General features: G+C 36.5%; 1 protein-coding gene and 1 long non-coding RNA gene across 3 annotated transcripts; both read left to right on the forward strand.

The window, feature by feature from the left end:
- The first annotated feature begins 992 nt into the window (after positions 1 to 992).
- Positions 993 to 19,104, forward strand: LOC110803078 (nuclear pore complex protein NUP107). Of its 2 annotated transcripts, none has more exons than XM_056828836.1 (25): positions 993 to 1,225; positions 2,438 to 2,766; positions 2,854 to 2,923; positions 4,355 to 4,470; positions 5,387 to 5,418; positions 5,526 to 5,651; positions 7,303 to 7,461; positions 9,694 to 9,786; positions 9,861 to 10,028; positions 10,182 to 10,280; positions 11,326 to 11,561; positions 11,647 to 11,704; positions 12,888 to 12,976; positions 13,408 to 13,539; positions 13,952 to 14,074; positions 14,170 to 14,268; positions 14,354 to 14,542; positions 15,659 to 15,833; positions 15,956 to 16,112; positions 16,239 to 16,441; positions 16,824 to 16,965; positions 18,168 to 18,328; positions 18,456 to 18,572; positions 18,692 to 18,780; positions 18,895 to 19,104. In XM_056828836.1, the coding sequence occupies exons 1-25, from the start codon at positions 1,146 to 1,148 to the stop codon at positions 18,938 to 18,940; spliced, it is 3,288 nt and encodes a 1,095-aa protein (XP_056684814.1). In that variant the 5' UTR covers positions 993 to 1,145; the 3' UTR covers positions 18,941 to 19,104. The 2 variants fall into 2 exon arrangements, with proteins under 2 accessions (XP_056684814.1, XP_056684816.1); XM_056828838.1 differs by having other exon boundaries at positions 1,010 to 1,225; positions 2,433 to 2,766.
- On the forward strand, positions 7,472 to 8,397 carry LOC130460989 (uncharacterized). Its single transcript, XR_008921269.1, has 2 exons — positions 7,472 to 8,090; positions 8,190 to 8,397. It is a non-coding gene; the product is annotated as an uncharacterized lncRNA (long non-coding RNA).

Raw genomic sequence — 19,104 nt, forward strand, 5'->3', positions numbered from 1 at the left:
ATACACAATTAGATATACACCTAACTCGAAGTGTACCTAATAACAAGATGATGGTCCTCTTATGAAAAATATTACTCCATACTCCGTACAAGTTACATTTTCAGAGGGCAGGAGGAAATCAAAAGGGGAAAACAATAAGCTAACCAATCATGATCCCTTATGTAAAATGGTTTGATCGTTCCATCCTCCATGTTATAGATATGATATTCCTTTCCATCATTTAGTATTAGCCATGGCATTTGATGAGACCACCTTTTCCTCAATTTAGCTATATCACAAGCATATGCAACACGATGCCATGAATGACAAACACAAGAAAACAAGATGAAATCTTCCACTGATGTCGTATGATCTTTAACAACTCGAATCATCAATTCAATTGAGATTTTAGAGAAATCAAACCCAACCATGTTCACGCTCAAGTGTTTCGATCAGTGTAATACGAATGAGATAATATGTAAAATCAATGCTTTAATTCATTAATTGTCTACTAAATACAGAGCTAGTTCCACAAGTTTTCTAAACGTTAAGTTTCTTGTGTCTAAATTGGTCACGCATGAGTCATCCAGTACCTTTTTTTTTAATACAACCAAATAGTATGTCGGTTACAATAACACTAGAAAATCTTATGCGTGCAAGACTTTTTGTAATGGCATTATAATTTACGGTGGACAAATTTGTATATTTGTACAAAAGCATTACAATATAATTTATAAATTATCTCTATTACATTATACGAGTATTTATATAATAATTATATAATTGAAGAGGTGAAATTATTTTAGTAATTCCAATTTTGATGTCCCATTGGATTACTAAAATACCCTCCACACTTGTAGAATATAGAATAGAGAATATATTGTATAATAATAACATACTCAATAGAAAAAGCCTAAAAAAAGCATTTTAATCAATCTTAGCATTTTAATCAACTGTACTACGAAAGCCTCACGAGTCACGACTCACGAGTCATGAGTCATGAGTAGTTTGCAAAACCTGGGTCCCCGTTAAACCATGAACCCATTAAAATCCATTTGCATTTAGCCTCTTTTGGCGCTTAAACCTCAGTTTCTAGGGTTTTGTTTCAGTGTCAAACAATCGGAAAAATTCAACAATCCAACATTCAATTTGGGGTTTTTCCGATCATGGACGTTGATATGGACACTTCTCCGAGCTACTTTGATCCTCATGACCTCAGCATCAGGGAGCAATTTCGTCGTTATGGGTATTCTTTTTCTCAATTTCATTTTTTGTATTTCTACTCTCTTTTTTTTCTTTTCCCCCGAGTTGAAATTGCTTTACATTGTCGAATTTGATCTCAATTTTTAGCATTTTTGGCTTTGCATTTAGTAATTGATATTCTAATGACTGATTTAGTAATTATTGAACCATGAAGTTTGCTTTTTTAATGCTTCAAGCATGTTATAGCACCATTTTTCGGGGTTTTCGATTTTCCGTGTAGTATATACTAGCGGTCTAGCTGTAGTGACTAGTGAGGTTATGTTGGATTAGGTTGGAATGATCCTATTTGGGATATTTTAGCTACTTTCATTGATGTGAGGAATTTTGTTAAACCTGAATTGATGAATTGGGGATTATTTCGGTTAGCAGAAAGGTTTGTCGAGAGAAGAAGCAGTGAATTAAGCAGCGAATTAAGCAGTGTATGTATTTTAGCAGTCCAGTGAAGCTAAGTGAGAGAGGGGAAATTGAGAAAAGGGTAAAGTTACGCAATAAAGAAAGGTGGCACTATTGTTGATATAGACCTCTTTGGGAGCTTTATGCCGGTAGATTGTAGCTTCAGAAAACTGATTGAAGTCCCGTGTTTGCACCCTATCCCAGACATGGTCCTCTCAAGAGAAAAATGGGTGAGAGAGTTTGGGGGGGGGGGGGGGGAGGGAAGAGGAAAGATTGGAAGTGTAGGGACAATCCTATGGCTATAGGGATTTAGAGATGGTCAATTTAGCCAAGCCAAACTGCAAAATACAAATCTCAAATGGGGATTTCGTGGGTGTTACCAGTTTAAGAGCATTGTTATTAAGTATGCAAGCTTATGATCCATCAAGAGAGACACCAATGTAAAAAGACTTTCTCCCAAAGCCTTAATCCATAGTATCAGAAAAATATTTTGTGGGGTGAGTACTCATGAGTGGCAAAGTGAGGGGGTTTTCTCTATACATAACACATGTCTAAAAAAAGCCTTCTTAACATGGTATTATCATATGTGGGTTTAGCTCTGAAGTTAACAATTCCTACGTGTTTCCAGATGCTCCGCCTTAGATATCCTCCCTCTACTCCCTTATCTCTCTGAGGATGTGTTTTGCTCAAGTCCTTGAAATATGCTTTCAGTTGTAAGGTGATAAATTGAAAAGCAGGAGATTTTTTCGTCTGTTATGGGCAATTGGTTGTATTGATTGCAATTCGTTGGGTTTAAGTGCAGGAAGAGGCCAAGCACTTCTCCACTTCAAGATAGTCCAGCCTCCAACTATGGTGAAGGAAGGATGTCTAATACTGCATTGTTCCTTGAAAACATCAAACAAGAGGTTGAGAGTTTGGATTATCGAGAAGGAACGCCTTCCAGGACACATTCTGCTTACAAAAGAAGATCCCCTGATAGTCAGATAATACCAGAATTTCGCAGTGCCATTGATTCATCTCACCGGGCAGGAAGCCATTCGTTAAAAGCATGCAAGATCGAGGAGGATGTGCTGGATTCTGGCGAAACAACATTTTCTTTATTCGCTTCTCTTTTAGATTCTTCCAGCCGAGGTGCTTAAATTAACCATATTATTGAGCTATATCTGTACTTCAGTTCTAGCCGCATTGGTTATGTAGCTTATGAGTTGTTTGTGTCAGGGCTTATATCAATTCCTGACCTAATTCTTCAGTTTGAAAAATCATGCCGTGATGTTTCTGAAACTATAAGGTAAATATTTTATTTTTATTTTTTTGGTTATCATATACTCCGTTTATCATATACAAGCTATTGTATAAAGTTAAATTATACTCATAACCTTTTGTACTGTGTTTATTTGATATGAAAGTTTGTTTGTATAAAACTTATTCTAACACCAGTCTTACTAGTTGTTAATGTTACTATCAGATATATTGTCGGTGACATTTATGTACATAAAAGATTCTTGTTATCAAATTACCATCGTGAAGTTGTGGATTCTTGATTTGTTGTGTCACTTGTGTGTCTTGTGGGTGACTTTACTACTCCTTTTGTGCTCAGAGTGACTGTCCTGTTTTCTATTATTAGATGTTTTGAATGGACTGTATTATATGTTCACTGTATATTTGTTCCATTGAAATCTTGTACAGTTAAAATATTTGAATAATTATTTTCCTTGATGATGGTATTGACTCTACCGAGGAGGAATTGAGGAGGATACCATCAACCTTCTAATAATTGTTGAGTCATTAATGTTACTTATATATGTTTTACTAGTCAATTTAATATTGTTAAATTTATCTGTGCTCAATAACCTGAATAAGAAATTTCCAGGGAAATAAGGATGACTATTGTGTTGGAAATAAATCGTAGTTTATTGTGAAAGTGACAATCTGGATGTTGATGTCCTTGAGGCTATATTGTCAACCTAGATCTCTTTGGAGGAAGTCTATGGTGGCATGGTTTCAGAAAATATGCCAATAGATGAAGCATGCTGATACCTGTTTTTTTTAAAGTCTTACTGAACCATTGGTTTCTTAATTCCTAGTTATGAGGGATTATCACTCATTAGCCATGCAATTCATATAGAACTATTAAATGCTGATACAGGCTGATATGACCAACATTATAATTATGTAGTGTCAAATGTTATGTGATACCATGAAAATGTGACACATCTGTGATGCGACGACTACTAGGATTGCAACCGCTACCACGATTTGAAACCAAGTTGGGAGGTTAGCATGCTTTGCTGCTATTTGAGTTTTGTGGTTGGAGAGGAAACCAGAGGCTTTATGGGATACATTAGTTTTTCTCTCAATGATGTAAACATGATCTGCATATTCCTGTTTCCATCTGTTTGTTGGAACTCTTTGTCCTCTAATGATGTTCTCTCTCAATGTTTTTAACAATTTTTTCTGTGTGTTAGACTTCTGTAATGTAGGTATTATTCATATGCTAGAATCCTCCTGTAAAAAAGTTCATTGTGCTATTTGGAAAGTATGCCATTGAGCTGTGTCTTGTCATTCTATTAAATGCTGTTTAGTTTAATGCTGGTTCTACCTCTTTTCCTTTTTTTCTTTTTCCGGGTAGGAAAGGTTTCTTACTGGTTCTCCGATGCTATATTTTCATGCCTCTTTTAAAAAAAATTATGTATGGTATTGTCTCACAATTTTGCCACAGGTATGGCTCTACTGAGAGGCATCGGATTGTAGAAGACAGATTAATGCGACAAAAAGCTCAGCTCTTGCTTGACGAAGCTGCTTCCTGGTCACTTCTTTGGTATCTCTATGGAAAAGGTAATTAACTTTCTACTCTTCAAAGGTTGGTGTGCCAAAGGCCCAAAACTTAAGAAGGATGCTTTTGCAAGAGCAACGTTTAAGTTTTAATTTAATGTTTATTATTATATTCTTATTAAGATTTGGGTCAATTCACATGCATTTTCTCAAAGTGAAGCATTTTGAAATATTTGGTTTATTTATTTCATGTTCGTTTTGACTAATCCGTTGAGTGAATTTTCTGCTCTTTTGACTCATTGAAACTTTATACTAAACTGTTGGAGTATTATAGTTTATAATTTCTGAGTGTTAGGGTCATCAGTGCATTCTCTTTTGTAACAAGAAATCTTTCGGTGCCTTTATGCTGCCAGTGAATATGAACTCTGACTGTGCCCTAATAGACATGCAATGAATTCCACGTTTGGGTATTGCAGTACTTCCAGTGTATACAATAGGAGCTTAAAGGTTATCTTCTTTGGAGTTTATGCTTTGGCCCAATGACCCTTTGTGTTTGGTTGAGTCATTGTATGTTTATTGGAATTAATGTTCCTTCTATGTATAGTTTGTGGAAGATGTTTGTGGGTACACTGTCACGATAGTTGAATTTATTCTGTATAAGACTATAAGCAACCCGAGCTTCTAAAGTTAAATTGCCTGTCTATTTAGGGATGTCCTTCGTTGGTGTGATCGTGAACTGGGTAAAAAAAGAAATCTGGTATAGTTTTTCTAGGCTTTGGTTCCTTTGGACTGAGTGCTTATTTTAGTGGAAAAATGCACATTCTATTCACTGGGACTGATGTATAGAATATTTGGCTAGTTTAAGGAGCATTGGAGCTCCAAGAAATGATCATTTCCTTTCAAATATCCGTATTAAATCAGGTCACTTTTGTAGAAGTTTCCTACTCCAAAATATTTATAATTTTTCCTATTTCCACAGGAAGCGAAGAAATTCCTGAAGATGTTGTTCTGGTAACCTTTTTTCCTATTTTAATCTTAAAGCTTGGTATGCTTATTGATTTGTTTACTGAAAGATTTGGGTGAGATGTAAATACACTGATGTGCATTCCATTTTGTAGTATCCAACAACTTCACATCTGGAAGCTTGCCAATTTGTTGTGTCAGATCTCACTGCACAATTGTGCCTTCGAGTTGTTCAGTGGCTGGAGGACCTAGCATCCAAAGCCCTTGAATTGGAAAACAAGGTGATTTAAATATTAAAAGTATTATTTTTCCTAATATCTACACTCTACAGTCTACATCGAACTTGTCATTCTATAGTCTGACGCTGTGGATAGTTTCAACTTCTAAGGGATTGTTGCACTTATTCTCTGTAAACTAGTGTGTTTTATTTGTAAGTTATTTGAATGAAAGAAACTTGGCTTTTATTTAAAACATGTTGAGTTGGTGGCAACTTGAAAACAGTATATCGTCTGTATGTTATATTGATTTTTTCTCCTAAGCCCGATGTAGGAGTTGTAGGGCCAGCTGAGAAAGGTGTATAATTTATTTCCTTCATCTTCATCAGCTGTGTTACCTTGACTCTTTTGTTTATCTTAATAACTCGTGTTCGGCAGTCGACAAGGATATAGATTCCTTATCCGACACTTTGATATCCACCCTGAGTCCTGACACCTCAATTATCTTGATTCACATCTTTGTAGAGTTGTTCATATGATAAGTGCTTGAAAATGGGTTTGAGATGAGAGTTTCAACTAGAATCAGTGAACTAGTAAATCTTAAATGTAAGCATGTGTACTTGTTAGAATCAGGAATATGATTCATGAATGCCATATTGCCATGTCCACGCATCTTTGGCCAAGTGTAGTATTAGGTTCCCATGTCCAGAATTTCGAATCTTAGCATGTTTGATGCTCGGACATGTACTTCTGTACCTGTATCCGTCGCTCATACCCATGTATGAGTAATATAGATAATCACCTAATTGGCGGTTGGAATTCAGTCAAAGCTTACTTCTTTGATGGCTATTGTAGCTGACTTTGACATTTCTGCTAAGGTATAATCATGCCAGACAAAATGTTGCTGGTAAACACATGATGTTTCTTCACTTCTTGTATCACCTAGCTGTTGGATGTGGCTGTCGCTGTACCATTGGCGATCTGTTACTTTTAACCTACCTATGATAGTTGGAAGTTTTTGGATATTTCTGTGCATTCAAAGTTTTGTTTTGAGTTTCTTCCTTTTTGTCGAGACGGTGCAACTATTAGACTGCGTATGTAGCTTTTTTCTGGTGGATACTTTTTGTATTATTTATTTTCTCTGTGATAGTCAAGATGATGGGAAGGAGACTTTTGATGGTCTGATATGAGCGCATGTTTGTTAATGAAGGATAGGTGTGTGCTGTAAGATTACGGAGTTACTTGGGTTAATGTTCAGAACTGAAAGAGCCTTGATATTGTTATATTTACCATAGTTTCATTTTCTTGGACATATATATGGCTGTTAGATATCTGAAACAAGAAGTTTCTAGTAAATGTTGGTTGAATCATTAATCCCATAAAGAGCCTTCTTTGTATCATTTATTATATTTATCCGTTGTGCACTGGCCTTTTGCTTTCTGACGTATGGCTTTTGAGTGTCTATTTGAGGGGGTGTCTTGCTTGGCATGGTTTAGTTTTGAGTGTCACTTCTTTATCTTTTTAGGTATAAGATCATACCTTTTGCTTATAATTGGGGATCTGACTTCTTGGGCTATGGATGCTCGCGTAGATAGAAAGATTAACTAATGAGTCCTGACAGCATTAATTGGTCATCATATTATTAAAGTTGCAAACCTTGCATTCTCTACCTAGATAAGTGCTTCTATTTATTGAAAGAAACTGTTTATTTTTGCAGGTTCGTGGATCACATGTTGGTACGTATCTTCCTAGCTCAGGCATTTGGCATAATACTCAACGACATCTTAAGAAGAATGAAAAAAGTCCGAAGACTGTAAAGCACTTGGATTTTGATGCTCCAACGCGAGAAAATGCACTGCCATTGCCTGATGACAGAGTATGTTTCTGAAACCTTTAGTCTTGTTGTCAAAATTTCTAAACCCTTGTGTGCACCTGTCCAATGTTACTCTCTTTTCACGACTTCTGTGAATTAAGTAGAACTGTAATTGGGTCCTTGTTTTAAAATTTAAACAAATATGAAAAATGTGTGTCTTGTACTCTTGTACGTTGTACCACATGGTGTCCCTGGACTAGTTTTAGTCTTAGTTCCTCTCTACGTTATTGTAGAAAGTCATAGTTGAATGTTCATTGCTGCACATGTTTTCTTTCGACCCCGTTATTTTTGTTCTGCCCACAGACCCACTTTCCGCTTTGAGGTGCTTTTTTTTTGTTTACCCATTCTGTTTCATTCTATTTTTGGCTAACCACTTTTACCATCCTACCCTCTTATCCCACAATATTTACACCATTCCACTTACTCTCTCTTACTTTATCAATCCTTTTCTTACATACATGATACACCCACCTTCTTAATCCATCTCTCTTACTCTATCCATCTTTTCTTACACGCACTCACCTTTTTCAAAGTTACCTAGAATCAAGAGTCTACAGTAAGTGGGAAAAAAAACCTGGTGGGAGTATGTTATTTCCAAGCTTGTGCCCCTGAGTGCAACATTGATGTTGAAGGTAAATCAGTGGTGGTTCTTCTTTTGTAACTTGCTTCTGGAGTATAGCAATAAGTTAAATTATGTCTAACTAAAGAGCTGCTCTATTTCTGTGGGATAGTCCTCCTTTTGAATTGTAGGCTCGTTGTTGCCTTTGCATCTACGTGCGGGAGGGGTAAAGAGAGGAGATTGCTTTGGCTATCATGTGAGTCTTGTGGTTAAAAAAGAATGATGAGCTTTATTGGAAAAAAAAATCTGCTGATCATTAGTCTTCTGGGATGGAGCTGTCTCCTTTATGTCAGGGGTTGTCTATCAGACTACCAGTGATAGTAAGCGTGATACAGATGCTGATTTTTTTTCCAGTAGTTGGTTCATAGCACTCTTGATCTTTTGTCAATTTATTAATTTGTATGAATATTCCTTAGGATTACTTACATTTAATAATCCAACCTTTGAGCGATTTTCCAACATTATATTAATCTAACCTTTATGTACCCCTTTAACTTATATTGCACCCTACATGTTACGAAGCATGTAAAAGTAAAACCGGTCATATTGAAGACATGGCATATTATTATGGCCTTTATAAAATGTAACGTGTGGGCCATTTAAAACCCCACTTCCCCCCTTATTTCCTTCTTATTCTTCCCCTTCCATTTATCCCTCCTCTTCTTCTTCCCTAAATCATCAGAAATCGCCATTGAAGGCTAAGCTTCAATTTTTTTTTTTTTAATTCAAGGTTAATGGCATCTCGTAAGGGGCAAACCTCTGCTGGGTTTGGAGCTTCTCAAAATTCACGGAGTACACTCAAATTAATGAGGATGTTGATGTAATGGCGTGAGAGAGTATAATCCAAAAAACAACAAAAAAACAAATTTAAAATAAAAACTGAAAAATAAAATTGTTTAACTGTAGGTTAGAATATCATCCAAATTCAAATTATAACATTTGAAAACCCAAAACACCCACAAAACCCATAAAAATCAGAATCACAAAATGAAGAACTAATTAAACAACAACAACGAAAACGATGAAGAGTATTAAAAGGGTGATTTGAGACTAACCAGTCGGGAATTTACATGTTGCTGCTACTACTAGTTGCGCCTAATAGTAATAAGAAGAAAAAAACTAGGAGAGATAAATTCACGCGTCGCTTTGCTAGTACAGATTTGGTTGGGGATGTTGAATGCAGTAGTGGCGTGGAGAGATAATGAGAGTGAATGAAGAGGCGTGCTGAAGAAGGTTGATGAAGATGGTTGGAAGAAATTAATGACTTTGATTTTTTTTGGTTTTGGAGGGAAATCAAAAAAATGCAAAGGTCAAAAGAAACCTTACGCTTTGGTTGACTTGTTCAGCTGGTTCTCAGTTTTTTGGAGCAATATAAGTTAAAGGGGTATAAAGGTTAGATTAATAGATAATAATCAAAAGGTTGGATTTATGTTGGAAACTCGCTCAAAGGTTGGATTATTTAATGTAAATAATCCTACTTCTTACTTTCTTTACCTGGTTTCTATTATCTTACAAATTGTTTTGAACTCCTCTATATGTGCATAATTGTTTCAGATTCTTTTTTCAAAGTACTTGTCCGCATATCTGGAAACTGATGACTAGCTTACCATTAACAGAAACAAGATGAGTCTCTTCTAGAAGATGTTTGGATTCTTCTACGTGCCGGGCGAGTAGAAGAAGCATGTGACCTCTGCAGGTCTGCTGGACAGGTATGTCTCTCCTCTCGAAGAGGAACCTGGACATTTTTATTGAACCATTTTCTGAAATTGAGTCTCTTGCACAGCCATGGAGGGCTGCAAGTTTATGTCCGTTTGGAGGGTCAGACTTAGTCCCATCCGTTGAAGCGCTATCAAAGAATGGTAAAAACAGAATCCTTCAAGCTATCGAACTGGAAAGTGGAATTGGTCGCCAATGGCGCCTTTGGAAGTGGGCATGTTACTCTGCCTCAGAGGTAAAGAGAATAGTGTATCATCTGTTTTTTGTTTAATGTTGTTAGCTACTCTGTTATCTGTTAATATTTATCATTTATGTATAGAACTTCATTCTTCTCCATATCTGCTGTTGGTATTGATCTGTTTCTTTCTATATCTGGTTCAACTTCAAGAGGATTGCTGACCAGGGTGGTGGAAAATATGAAACAGCGGTTTATGCAGCTCAGTGTAGCAACTTAAAGCGAATGTTTCCAGTTTGCATGGATTGGGAGGTAAATATGTCTGTAGCTATTCTTTACCATTCAGAAATTGTCCGCCTGTTCACCGCTTTCCTTACCCTTTTCCCAGAAACAGTACAACGTACAAGTCTATTCCAAATCAATTGCCTGGTTTAACTTCTTCTGGTAGCCGCATGTGTTGATTTTTTCAACTATATTTGCATCTCTGTCCAAATTTATTCAGCAGAAGTTTTTTGGGTTGTACGAATATATTAATAGCAGGTCCAAAATGAAAAGTAAAACAATTGATATAATTATTAAGTTCATTAAAAAATATCCAGTGACTCGAAGAAGTAAATTCAGTCTGTTTGGTGGCCGATAAAAAAGACGGTAATGGATATGAATGGAAGTGTAATTTGGCAATGAAAGTAACATCATAACGTCCATGGTAATGCAATCTCATCCCAAACTTGTGGTTTTCTTCATAGATTTTCATTCCCACCTAATACCACCCACAAATGGTAATGGGTGGTTATGACGATTTTTTGAAGAAAATGAGATGCTTGAGGTGAGTTGGCATTTCCATGAGTATTGCCATATGACTTCTCTCACATATTTACAGTACAAATTCATTCCCATTAACACCATTTTTGCCAACCAAACGGGTTGTCAGTATTCTCAGTAGGTACATTGTGGAAGTTGAGAGAGTGGGGTGGGGAGGGTGTGTGGCACGGCCTGCCTGCCTTCGCGCCTCATGTGCTTCGTCCATGGGTTGCACTATTGTTTAACAGGGTCCTGGCCTTTGTTTGTTACAAGTTTAACTCATGTCTGCTCCATCTTTTACGTTTTCCCTACTGAATGAAATGCAGTTATTCATGGCATCAAGTGAACCAATCAGAAAAATAACTCATATCTGTTCCATCGTTTACATTTTTCCTACCTTCTTTGTGTTGCCTTCGTTTTTGTCCTGTCGGATGTTGGAATAGTGGATGTTAAAGGTCCAATTGAACTTCATAGTAGATATATATAAATCTCATTGTTTTTTTTTTCAGTTAAGGTTTAAAACTGTTTTTCTATCCTGATGCTTGCTATTTTCTAGTCAGCATGTTGGGCAATGGCCAAGTCATGGCTTGATGTCCAGATGGACATGGAATTGGCCCGTTTGCAGCCTGGAAGAATGGAACTCTTGAAGAATTATGAAGAGGCTAATGGTTCAAGTCCTAGTCAAAGAGTTAGCAGTTCTGGATCTTCGGGGGGGCTAGAAAATTGGCCTTTACAAGTTCTGAACCAGCAACCACGACACCTTTCTTCTCTTATTCAAAAGCTTCATTCCAGGTAGCCCGCAAAACAACTACTATATTTCTCTTCTATTTTTCTGCTTCAGTAGTCAGATATATATCATCCTCTCTATCTGATGCAGTGACATGGTACATGAAGCTGTTACTCGTGGATGCAAGGAGCAGCACCGACAGATTGAGGCAAGCTTTTAATTCACTAGAACATTTGATGTCTTTTAGTTAGATAAAGCTAAACAATCGTAAACATTTCATAATGCTTTTTGTTTTGTATGACGTGTCATAGGTAAGGTTCTGTAATGTGTATATCTGGACTCCTTAGACCAGTGGCCAAATTGGAAAATGATACTTTAGTTCGTAAAATTCATTCCGGGTACAAGTAGTAAATTTTAACTCTATTATTAACTTACTTCGTATGACATGGTACTCTGTATTAGTAATTTTAGTTTAAAATAATAACTTTATTAAGTGAAACACTATCACAATTGACATTTTTTTTAAATAAAATTTTTCTGGTATTTTTCTTCTCATTCTATCTCTCTCTTCTTCTCCTTCTCCCTCTACTGCTCTTTTATCTCTCTCTTCTTTCTTGACACCTTTCTGTCTAGGATCCCAACCAAATTTATGCTTTTCATTTAAAGGATTCGGATGTACGTCATATTGTATTTGTTCCCCGCGCTATGCTAAGGCAGTGGGCCAAATTTTCGGATGGCCCAATTTCTATTTGCTGGACCTGTTTTACTAATTTTGTTTGACATTAGTTGGTTTGGGCCAAGATCCCGGGGGGGAGGGGGGACCCCTGCCGCCAGTGGTTGTGTTGCTGTCTCTGTGAAATGTCCCTTTCTACAGCTAAAAGTTAATAAAACATTGACAGCCACTGGCCCTCCACTGTACGTGTTTCTAGCTTAGAAGAAGAGTTGTCTACTTATCCTACTGAATGGAAGAGGAAACTGGTAGTCTGTGGTGTGTTGATGCTTAGCCCAAGACGTGAACTTTTATAGCCATGCTCCCTATCCCACAAAGCCAATAGAGAAAACAATTCCTTGCACCTGTCACTGTTGATATTTATCCCCTCTATGGTTAAGAAGGAAGAGCGCATTTGTGTAATGATGGTGTTGGGAAGCAGGAAATACAAAATATAATGTGTAAAGTATAAACAAGTTACATAATACAATTACAAAGTTGCTGCAGAGATGCTATGACTGACTGTCACCCGTAGGAAATTGATTTTCCTTAGCCTTATGCTGGTGCTTTTTCTGTGCCATACTTTTTTTAATTTTATCTATTGCTCCTTTAACTTTAATAAGCATTTGTTTCTGTAACACTTATGCTTGCTTATATTTGAGGTTTGTTTATTGACCATCAGATGAATCTTATGTCTGGAGATATACCACATCTATTGGACCTTGTTTGGTCATGGATATCACCTTCGGATGATGATCAAAATGCCTTCAGGTAAAAGAAGTATTTTTTTATAGTTGTTTCTGGAATTTTGTACTCCAAAAGATTTTTGACATAGTATTGGCACAAACAGTTTTGTTTCATTCATTTTGAAACACAGGATTATGGACATTGTGTAGTTTACATAAATTTATATTTGTGCATTGACAAAATTTTCAAAGTTCTGAAGTGTAAAGTCTTCAATCAAGGTTGGCCTGTGTGTGTGGTTGCTGAAGTTGTGCTTTTATAAGAAGTACTTGATTGGTATAGTTCAATTTGTGTGCTTGGATTGCTTTTTCTATTCGGCTACAGCATTGAATTGGATTACTTGCTAATTTAGTGTACATGTTGCTTCTCAAATGCTAGATTATTTATAACTAAATTGAGAACAAAGTCAACAAACATTTGTTTTGTTTGGTAATGATGTGGCTTGCATTATGGTTCAGGCCTCATGGAGATCCCCATATGATTCGTTTTGGAGCTCATTTAGTATTGGTGCTTAGATTTTTGCTTGGAGATGAAGTGAAGGATGTTTTCAAGGAGAAAATAATGAATGTTGGTGATCTCATCCTTCATATGTAAGTGCAACTTTTTTGGCATTTCAATTTATTTGTCATTTTAAATTGACAATAAGAATCACGAAATTTATTTATACAACGTATTAATAACTGCAAGAAAATATTACATTGGTAGGAGACCTTTTATAAACACTTGTGAAAGACAGAAAAGCAGCATGCCAATTGTATTGTACACCATTTATTTAAACTCAAAACCCGTGGAGGTCAAAAAAGCACCAAAGATTGACTCTGTGAATACTCACAACCAAAATGTGTATTCCAAAATATTTTTATTATCCTCTTCAACTGTGAAAACCATAAAATTGCCAACTTTGCACCAAAGAGGTTTGCTCTTCTTAAGCAACACACGGTTTTTTCTTTGTAAAACAGTATCCTTAAATCCTTAGTTGCTTAGCTCATTTTAACTCCGCAGCTATGCAATGTATCTATTTTCGCAACAACATGAGGAGTTGGTTGGAATATATGCTTCACACCTAGCACGTCATCGTTGCATTGACCTCTCTGTGCACATGATGGAGCTACGATTGAATGCTAGGTAACTTTCCAGTTTCATCTTTTAGCATATTATCCCTTTTTGTTTGTCCATCATTTATATATAACTGTTTCTCTCTGATTGACCTCTGATAATAGAGTACACATTAAGTACAAATTATTTGTATCTGCTATGGAGTATTTGCCGTTTTCTCCTGGAGATGAATCAAGAGGCAGCTTTGAAGAAATTATTGAGAGGTAATTGCTCATTCTCCTTTAGTCTGGAAGCTCGAGTGGTCTTATCAGGATAAACTTATTAATCTACAATAAATTGTTACAACAGTGTATTGTCAAGATCTCGCGAAATCAAAGTTAGCAAGTATGATAACTCAGCAGATGTTGCAGAGCAACATCGGTTGCAATCACTTGATAAAGCTATGACTGTACAGTGGCTTTGCTTTACACCCCCATCAACAGTTGATGATGTTGAAACTGTTGGTTCCAGGCTTCTTCTACGAGCACTTATGCACAGGTATTATATAATCAGTTTTAGCATACTTCAGAAATGAGATGTCATTTCTCGTATAATGAACTACATGATTATTTTCTTGCTGCTTCTATCCCTTTTTTCTTTGGTAACGGCAGGGTTAAGAATTAATGCTTGGCAATGCTTACTTGCTTAGGTCTTTATGCTTTGCATAATTTGACTGGATAAAGACAAGAAATGTAACTTTGGGGTAGGGAAGCGTGGGTATGATAATATGCCAGTGTGAGGCATGGGTAAAGCATTAAAGTTACGTACATTTTTTTTATAAGCTAAGGCGCAGGTATAGCATGGTTTTAGGTTCAAGCAAGAAAGACGGTGTAGGCTAAAAACCCCAGCCTAAAGCTAAAGAAGGAATCCAAAAACTCCTTCCTACTGGATGAATAGCTTTAGATGACGTCATTCTGTAAACTAAGTTATACCAGCCCACAGGGTACATCGAAGATCCATTTCTCATTCCGTCCATTGGATATATCCAAATTGTTAGAAAACCTAAGCTTGTGAGTGTCCATATGAAGCTCAAAAGCGCTTTCACAATGCGTCAGAATTTTTGGAGGTTTCACAGATAGTTTGCTGTATGGAGATTTTTTTTTTCCGGACTTAGCCGATGAACAACTGATGTTCCCTCGATTCTTGCCTTTTGCGTCTAATCAAGGTAATTCCAATTCACTGACTCTTTAGAGTAAGGAATGGATCACATTTTGGGCCTTTTATGATCCATTCAACCAGCCTGAAAGATGAGAGACAGGCCTGACGCAAGGAGATTTCGTGCAGAAAGGCGGATTAGGTCTAATAATTGAGACCTTTTTGACAGACCCTTACGTTTTTTGTTTTAAAAAAAAATACCTGAATACTTTTTATTCCCAGAAGGAATTGGGTGATTGATAACCTGCCAATCTGACAATCATATTTCTGCCATTGTTATGTTTGTTTGGTCTTCAACATTTGTTGTGTTCGTACTTTGACAAGTCAGTTTTTTACTTTTGCATGTCTACTTTCATTGCTTCAATATGAAAATCTAATTAAATATTTTTTATAGAGGTCTCCACTCCCCTGCCCCTGTTGGATTTTCATTGCTGGCTGATTATTGTTTTCTCCCTCCAGTAACATACTCTTCCGAGAATTTGCTTTAATATCCATGTGGAGGGTGCCAGCAATGCCCATAGGTGCTCATAAACTGCTTAGTTTTCTTGCTGAACCCTTGAAGCAACCCACTGAAAATCTTCTAGCTTTTGAGGATCATGATGTTTCCGACTACCTGAAGGAGTTCAGTGATTGGGTATGCATCATTGAAATACTGTTCAATTTTCTGACTCATTTATGTCTGCTTAATCTGACCCCGTAGGATATCATAATTAGATTGCATATCTCTGAGGTTTTTTTTTTTTTTTCCTGAATCAGAGTGAGTACTACTCCTGTGATGCAACATACCGCAACTGGCTTCAATATGAACTAGAGAATGCGGAGGTTTCTCCCAGTAAGCTATCTGTGGAAGAAAAACAGAAAGTCATTGTAGCGGCACAAGAGGCACTCAACTCTTCACTGTTACTCCTACTGAGTGAGTATTATTTTATGAAATAGGAAGGGCTGCTTTTTTTAAGCTTGTTTTCTTTTAGACGTAGAGTAAATTACCATTACCATTTTGCAACTGGCTCTAATAGAACATGCTGTACTTTTTTTACAGGGAAGGAAAATCCTTGGTTGGTTCCAGGTGAAAATCAAATTTATGACACAACAGAACCTGTGGTCCTTGAATTGCACGCTACAGCGATATTGTGTTTGCCTTCTGGTGAATGCATGTGTCCGGATGCCACCTTATGTGCCACATTGATGAGTGCCCTCTACTCTTCGGTGACGGAGGAAGTTGTGTTAAATCGACAATTGACGGTAAACCCTTAAATTCAGGAAAGTTGGCTACAAATTGATTCAAACTATTGTGTTCTGCAGAAAAATTAATCCCTAGATAGAGATCAAACTAGGAATTATTTGAAAATAATCCACACTTGGGGTTATGTTTGTTTTTATAAAAATATTGATCTGGTGCTTGTAGTAACCTTCTGTCTTATAAGCGATAATTTAGGAAATTTGAGATCAATGCTAGCATTAACTTTTGATTTGTCCCTTCTCCAAATAGAAGTTATTCTTACATGTCTTATTATGATTACAACATCTTTCTAAAGCTCATTTGATTGTGAAGCATCGTAAACAGAAGTTTTACAGATCATAATTTTTTGCATTTTCTTGAATTCTGACCAATATATATTGCCAGGTCGATGTGAAGGTTTCTTTTAGGAATAATTTCTGTGTTGAGGTTATCCTTCGCTGCTTGGCAGTTGAAGGCGATGGATTAGGGCCTCATGAACTGAATGATGGTGGTATCCTTGCCAGTGTAATGGCAGCGGGCTTTAAAGGTAGAAATTTTTCGATAGCATCAGTATGATATGGTACTCTCACTTTGGCAGTTGTGCTTTGGCTTAAACTTATGGTTATGCATTATATTGTTCAATGAGTCTAAAGAGTTTGGTATGTGGTTTTAACATAACTGTAGATTTTTTATACTCTATTTTATTTCTAACTCACGCATATCAGACTCACCTTTGTCTTCTTTTGTGAATATTGATTCGGATTAGGGTGCCTGGAATTGTATTTGTAGACAATATGTGTTACATATACTATTACGGCAATACCATTAGGTAAACACCATCACTTCTGAAAGCTTGAAAGTTGAGGAAAATTTTCTATAATTATGCACTGCTTGACAGAATGATAGTTTCTTTATCTTGATCTCATGTCTGAAGAGTTTTTTGAGTGGCCATCAGTAAAAAGACAAGAACTGGGTGAGTTGTGCAGCATAGTTATGAAGCGAAATAACTTTGATGATACTGTGAGATTTTGCTACTTATTAATCGTTTAGAGTTGAATGGACATGAAAATATTAAATTTGAGTTACCTCAATTTATCTCTTGCTGTGTAGTGGTACTGTATCAGTATGGTTGCAAGATGAAAGTTTCAACAAAACTGAGTACACAGACATTAATCTACCGTTGGTAATAATGTGATGCTAGTAATTAATTGAGTACACCTCTGTGAGTGAGAAATTTATCATGTTCCTAAAGTATGTCTTGTACTGTACTACTGTGTTGCGTTATTGGAATTAGGCTATTGTGGTAAGTCTGTAAGTGTAGCGACATTTACATGCTTGCTGAGTTGGTTTGGGTGGGTATAAAGAGAGAAGATGCTGTGTGTAATGCCTTTTTAGTGATTGTTTGGTGCATTTGATTGAATGGAAACACTTGCATCTTTTTCGGAGTGGTTTCTTCTAGTTTCGAAATCTAATAATTCTGAGTGACCTTTCGCGACTGGGAACGTTGATCACTTGTCTCTTTTAGAGATTCGATTTAATTGCTTCAAGTTTTACCAATTCTAATCACTTGTACCTGTTGCTTCTTACACCAATAGCACTCTTTAATCCAATTATACTATAAGAAAGATCGTTAATCAACCAATCAAATTAGTTGTATTATTTTTTAGTCCCCTGCTTTACTATCTGAATGCAGGGATGAAAAATGTACTGGTTAACGGTTATTGACAAATTGGAGATTATATAATGCAGGTGAACTTTCTCGATTTCAAGCTGGTGTCACAATGGAGATTTCACGACTGGATGCTTGGTATTCTAATGCTGAAGGCTCCGTGAAAGATCAAGCTGCATACATTGTGCGTGGTCTCTGTCGCAGGTGTTGTCTTCCAGAACTGATTTTACGCTGCATGCAGGTAAGTGTGTTCTGTAAACAATGGAATTTTTTGATGAAGATCCTAGTTTAAATGCTCTGTTATTTGCATTGTTGTAAGGGTAAATGCGTCAATAGATGCTGAATTCCGCTTGTGATTACTTTTGCAGATGTCTGTTTCATTGGTGGAGTTGATTGAGGTTCCTGAGAGGCATGAAGAGTTGATTGAGCTTGTTGCTTGTCCGGAAACAGGATTTATTCGTTTATTCAGTCAACAGCAACTGCAGGTATACCATTTACCCTATAAAGTTTCATGTAATTACATCTTATTAAGCGTATACTATACTAATCACTGTTGTATATCACGTTTAGTGCTGCTAACTGAAGTCATCTTTATTTGATCCAGGAATTTTTGCTGTTTGAGAGAGAGTATTCAATATGCGCAATGGAGCTTCAGGAAGAACGCTCTATGAGCGCCCATGAACAGCTGTACCAGTATTGATTTGTATTTTTTTAAAATAATACCTTTTTCTTTAATGACAATAATACATTTGCTGTCAAATGAAAAATTATTATCTATATAACCAGTAAATTGTTGTGTTGTTATAGGTCACAGGTTCGAATCCCTCCACCGACATGTGTCATAGGGCAGTAAAATTGTAAGAAAATATGTACATTCGGGAACATAAAAGGACAAAGATAAGGGGGGGAAATGATTTTGATTTTGATTTTGATTTAATTCTTTGGAGTAAGAACTCTCCTCTTTAGTAACTTGTTGCAAAGATAAATCTATGTATAAATCTACTGTGGTGAAATCAA

This window comes from Spinacia oleracea, chromosome 1 (assembly GCF_020520425.1).
Source record: "Spinacia oleracea cultivar Varoflay chromosome 1, BTI_SOV_V1, whole genome shotgun sequence".
NCBI lineage: Eukaryota > Viridiplantae > Streptophyta > Magnoliopsida > Caryophyllales > Amaranthaceae > Spinacia > Spinacia oleracea.

Coding starts and splice junctions, on each gene's coding strand:
- LOC110803078 (XM_056828836.1), top strand. CDS start 1,146: ATGGACGTTGATATGGACACTTCTCCGAGCTACTTTGATCCTCATGAC. Junction 10,281..11,325: donor CAGTTTGCATGGATTGGGAG/GTAAATATGTCT, acceptor GCTATTTTCTAG/TCAGCATGTTGGGCAATGGC. Junction 14,269..14,353: donor TTTGAAGAAATTATTGAGAG/GTAATTGCTCAT, acceptor TTGTTACAACAG/TGTATTGTCAAGATCTCGCG.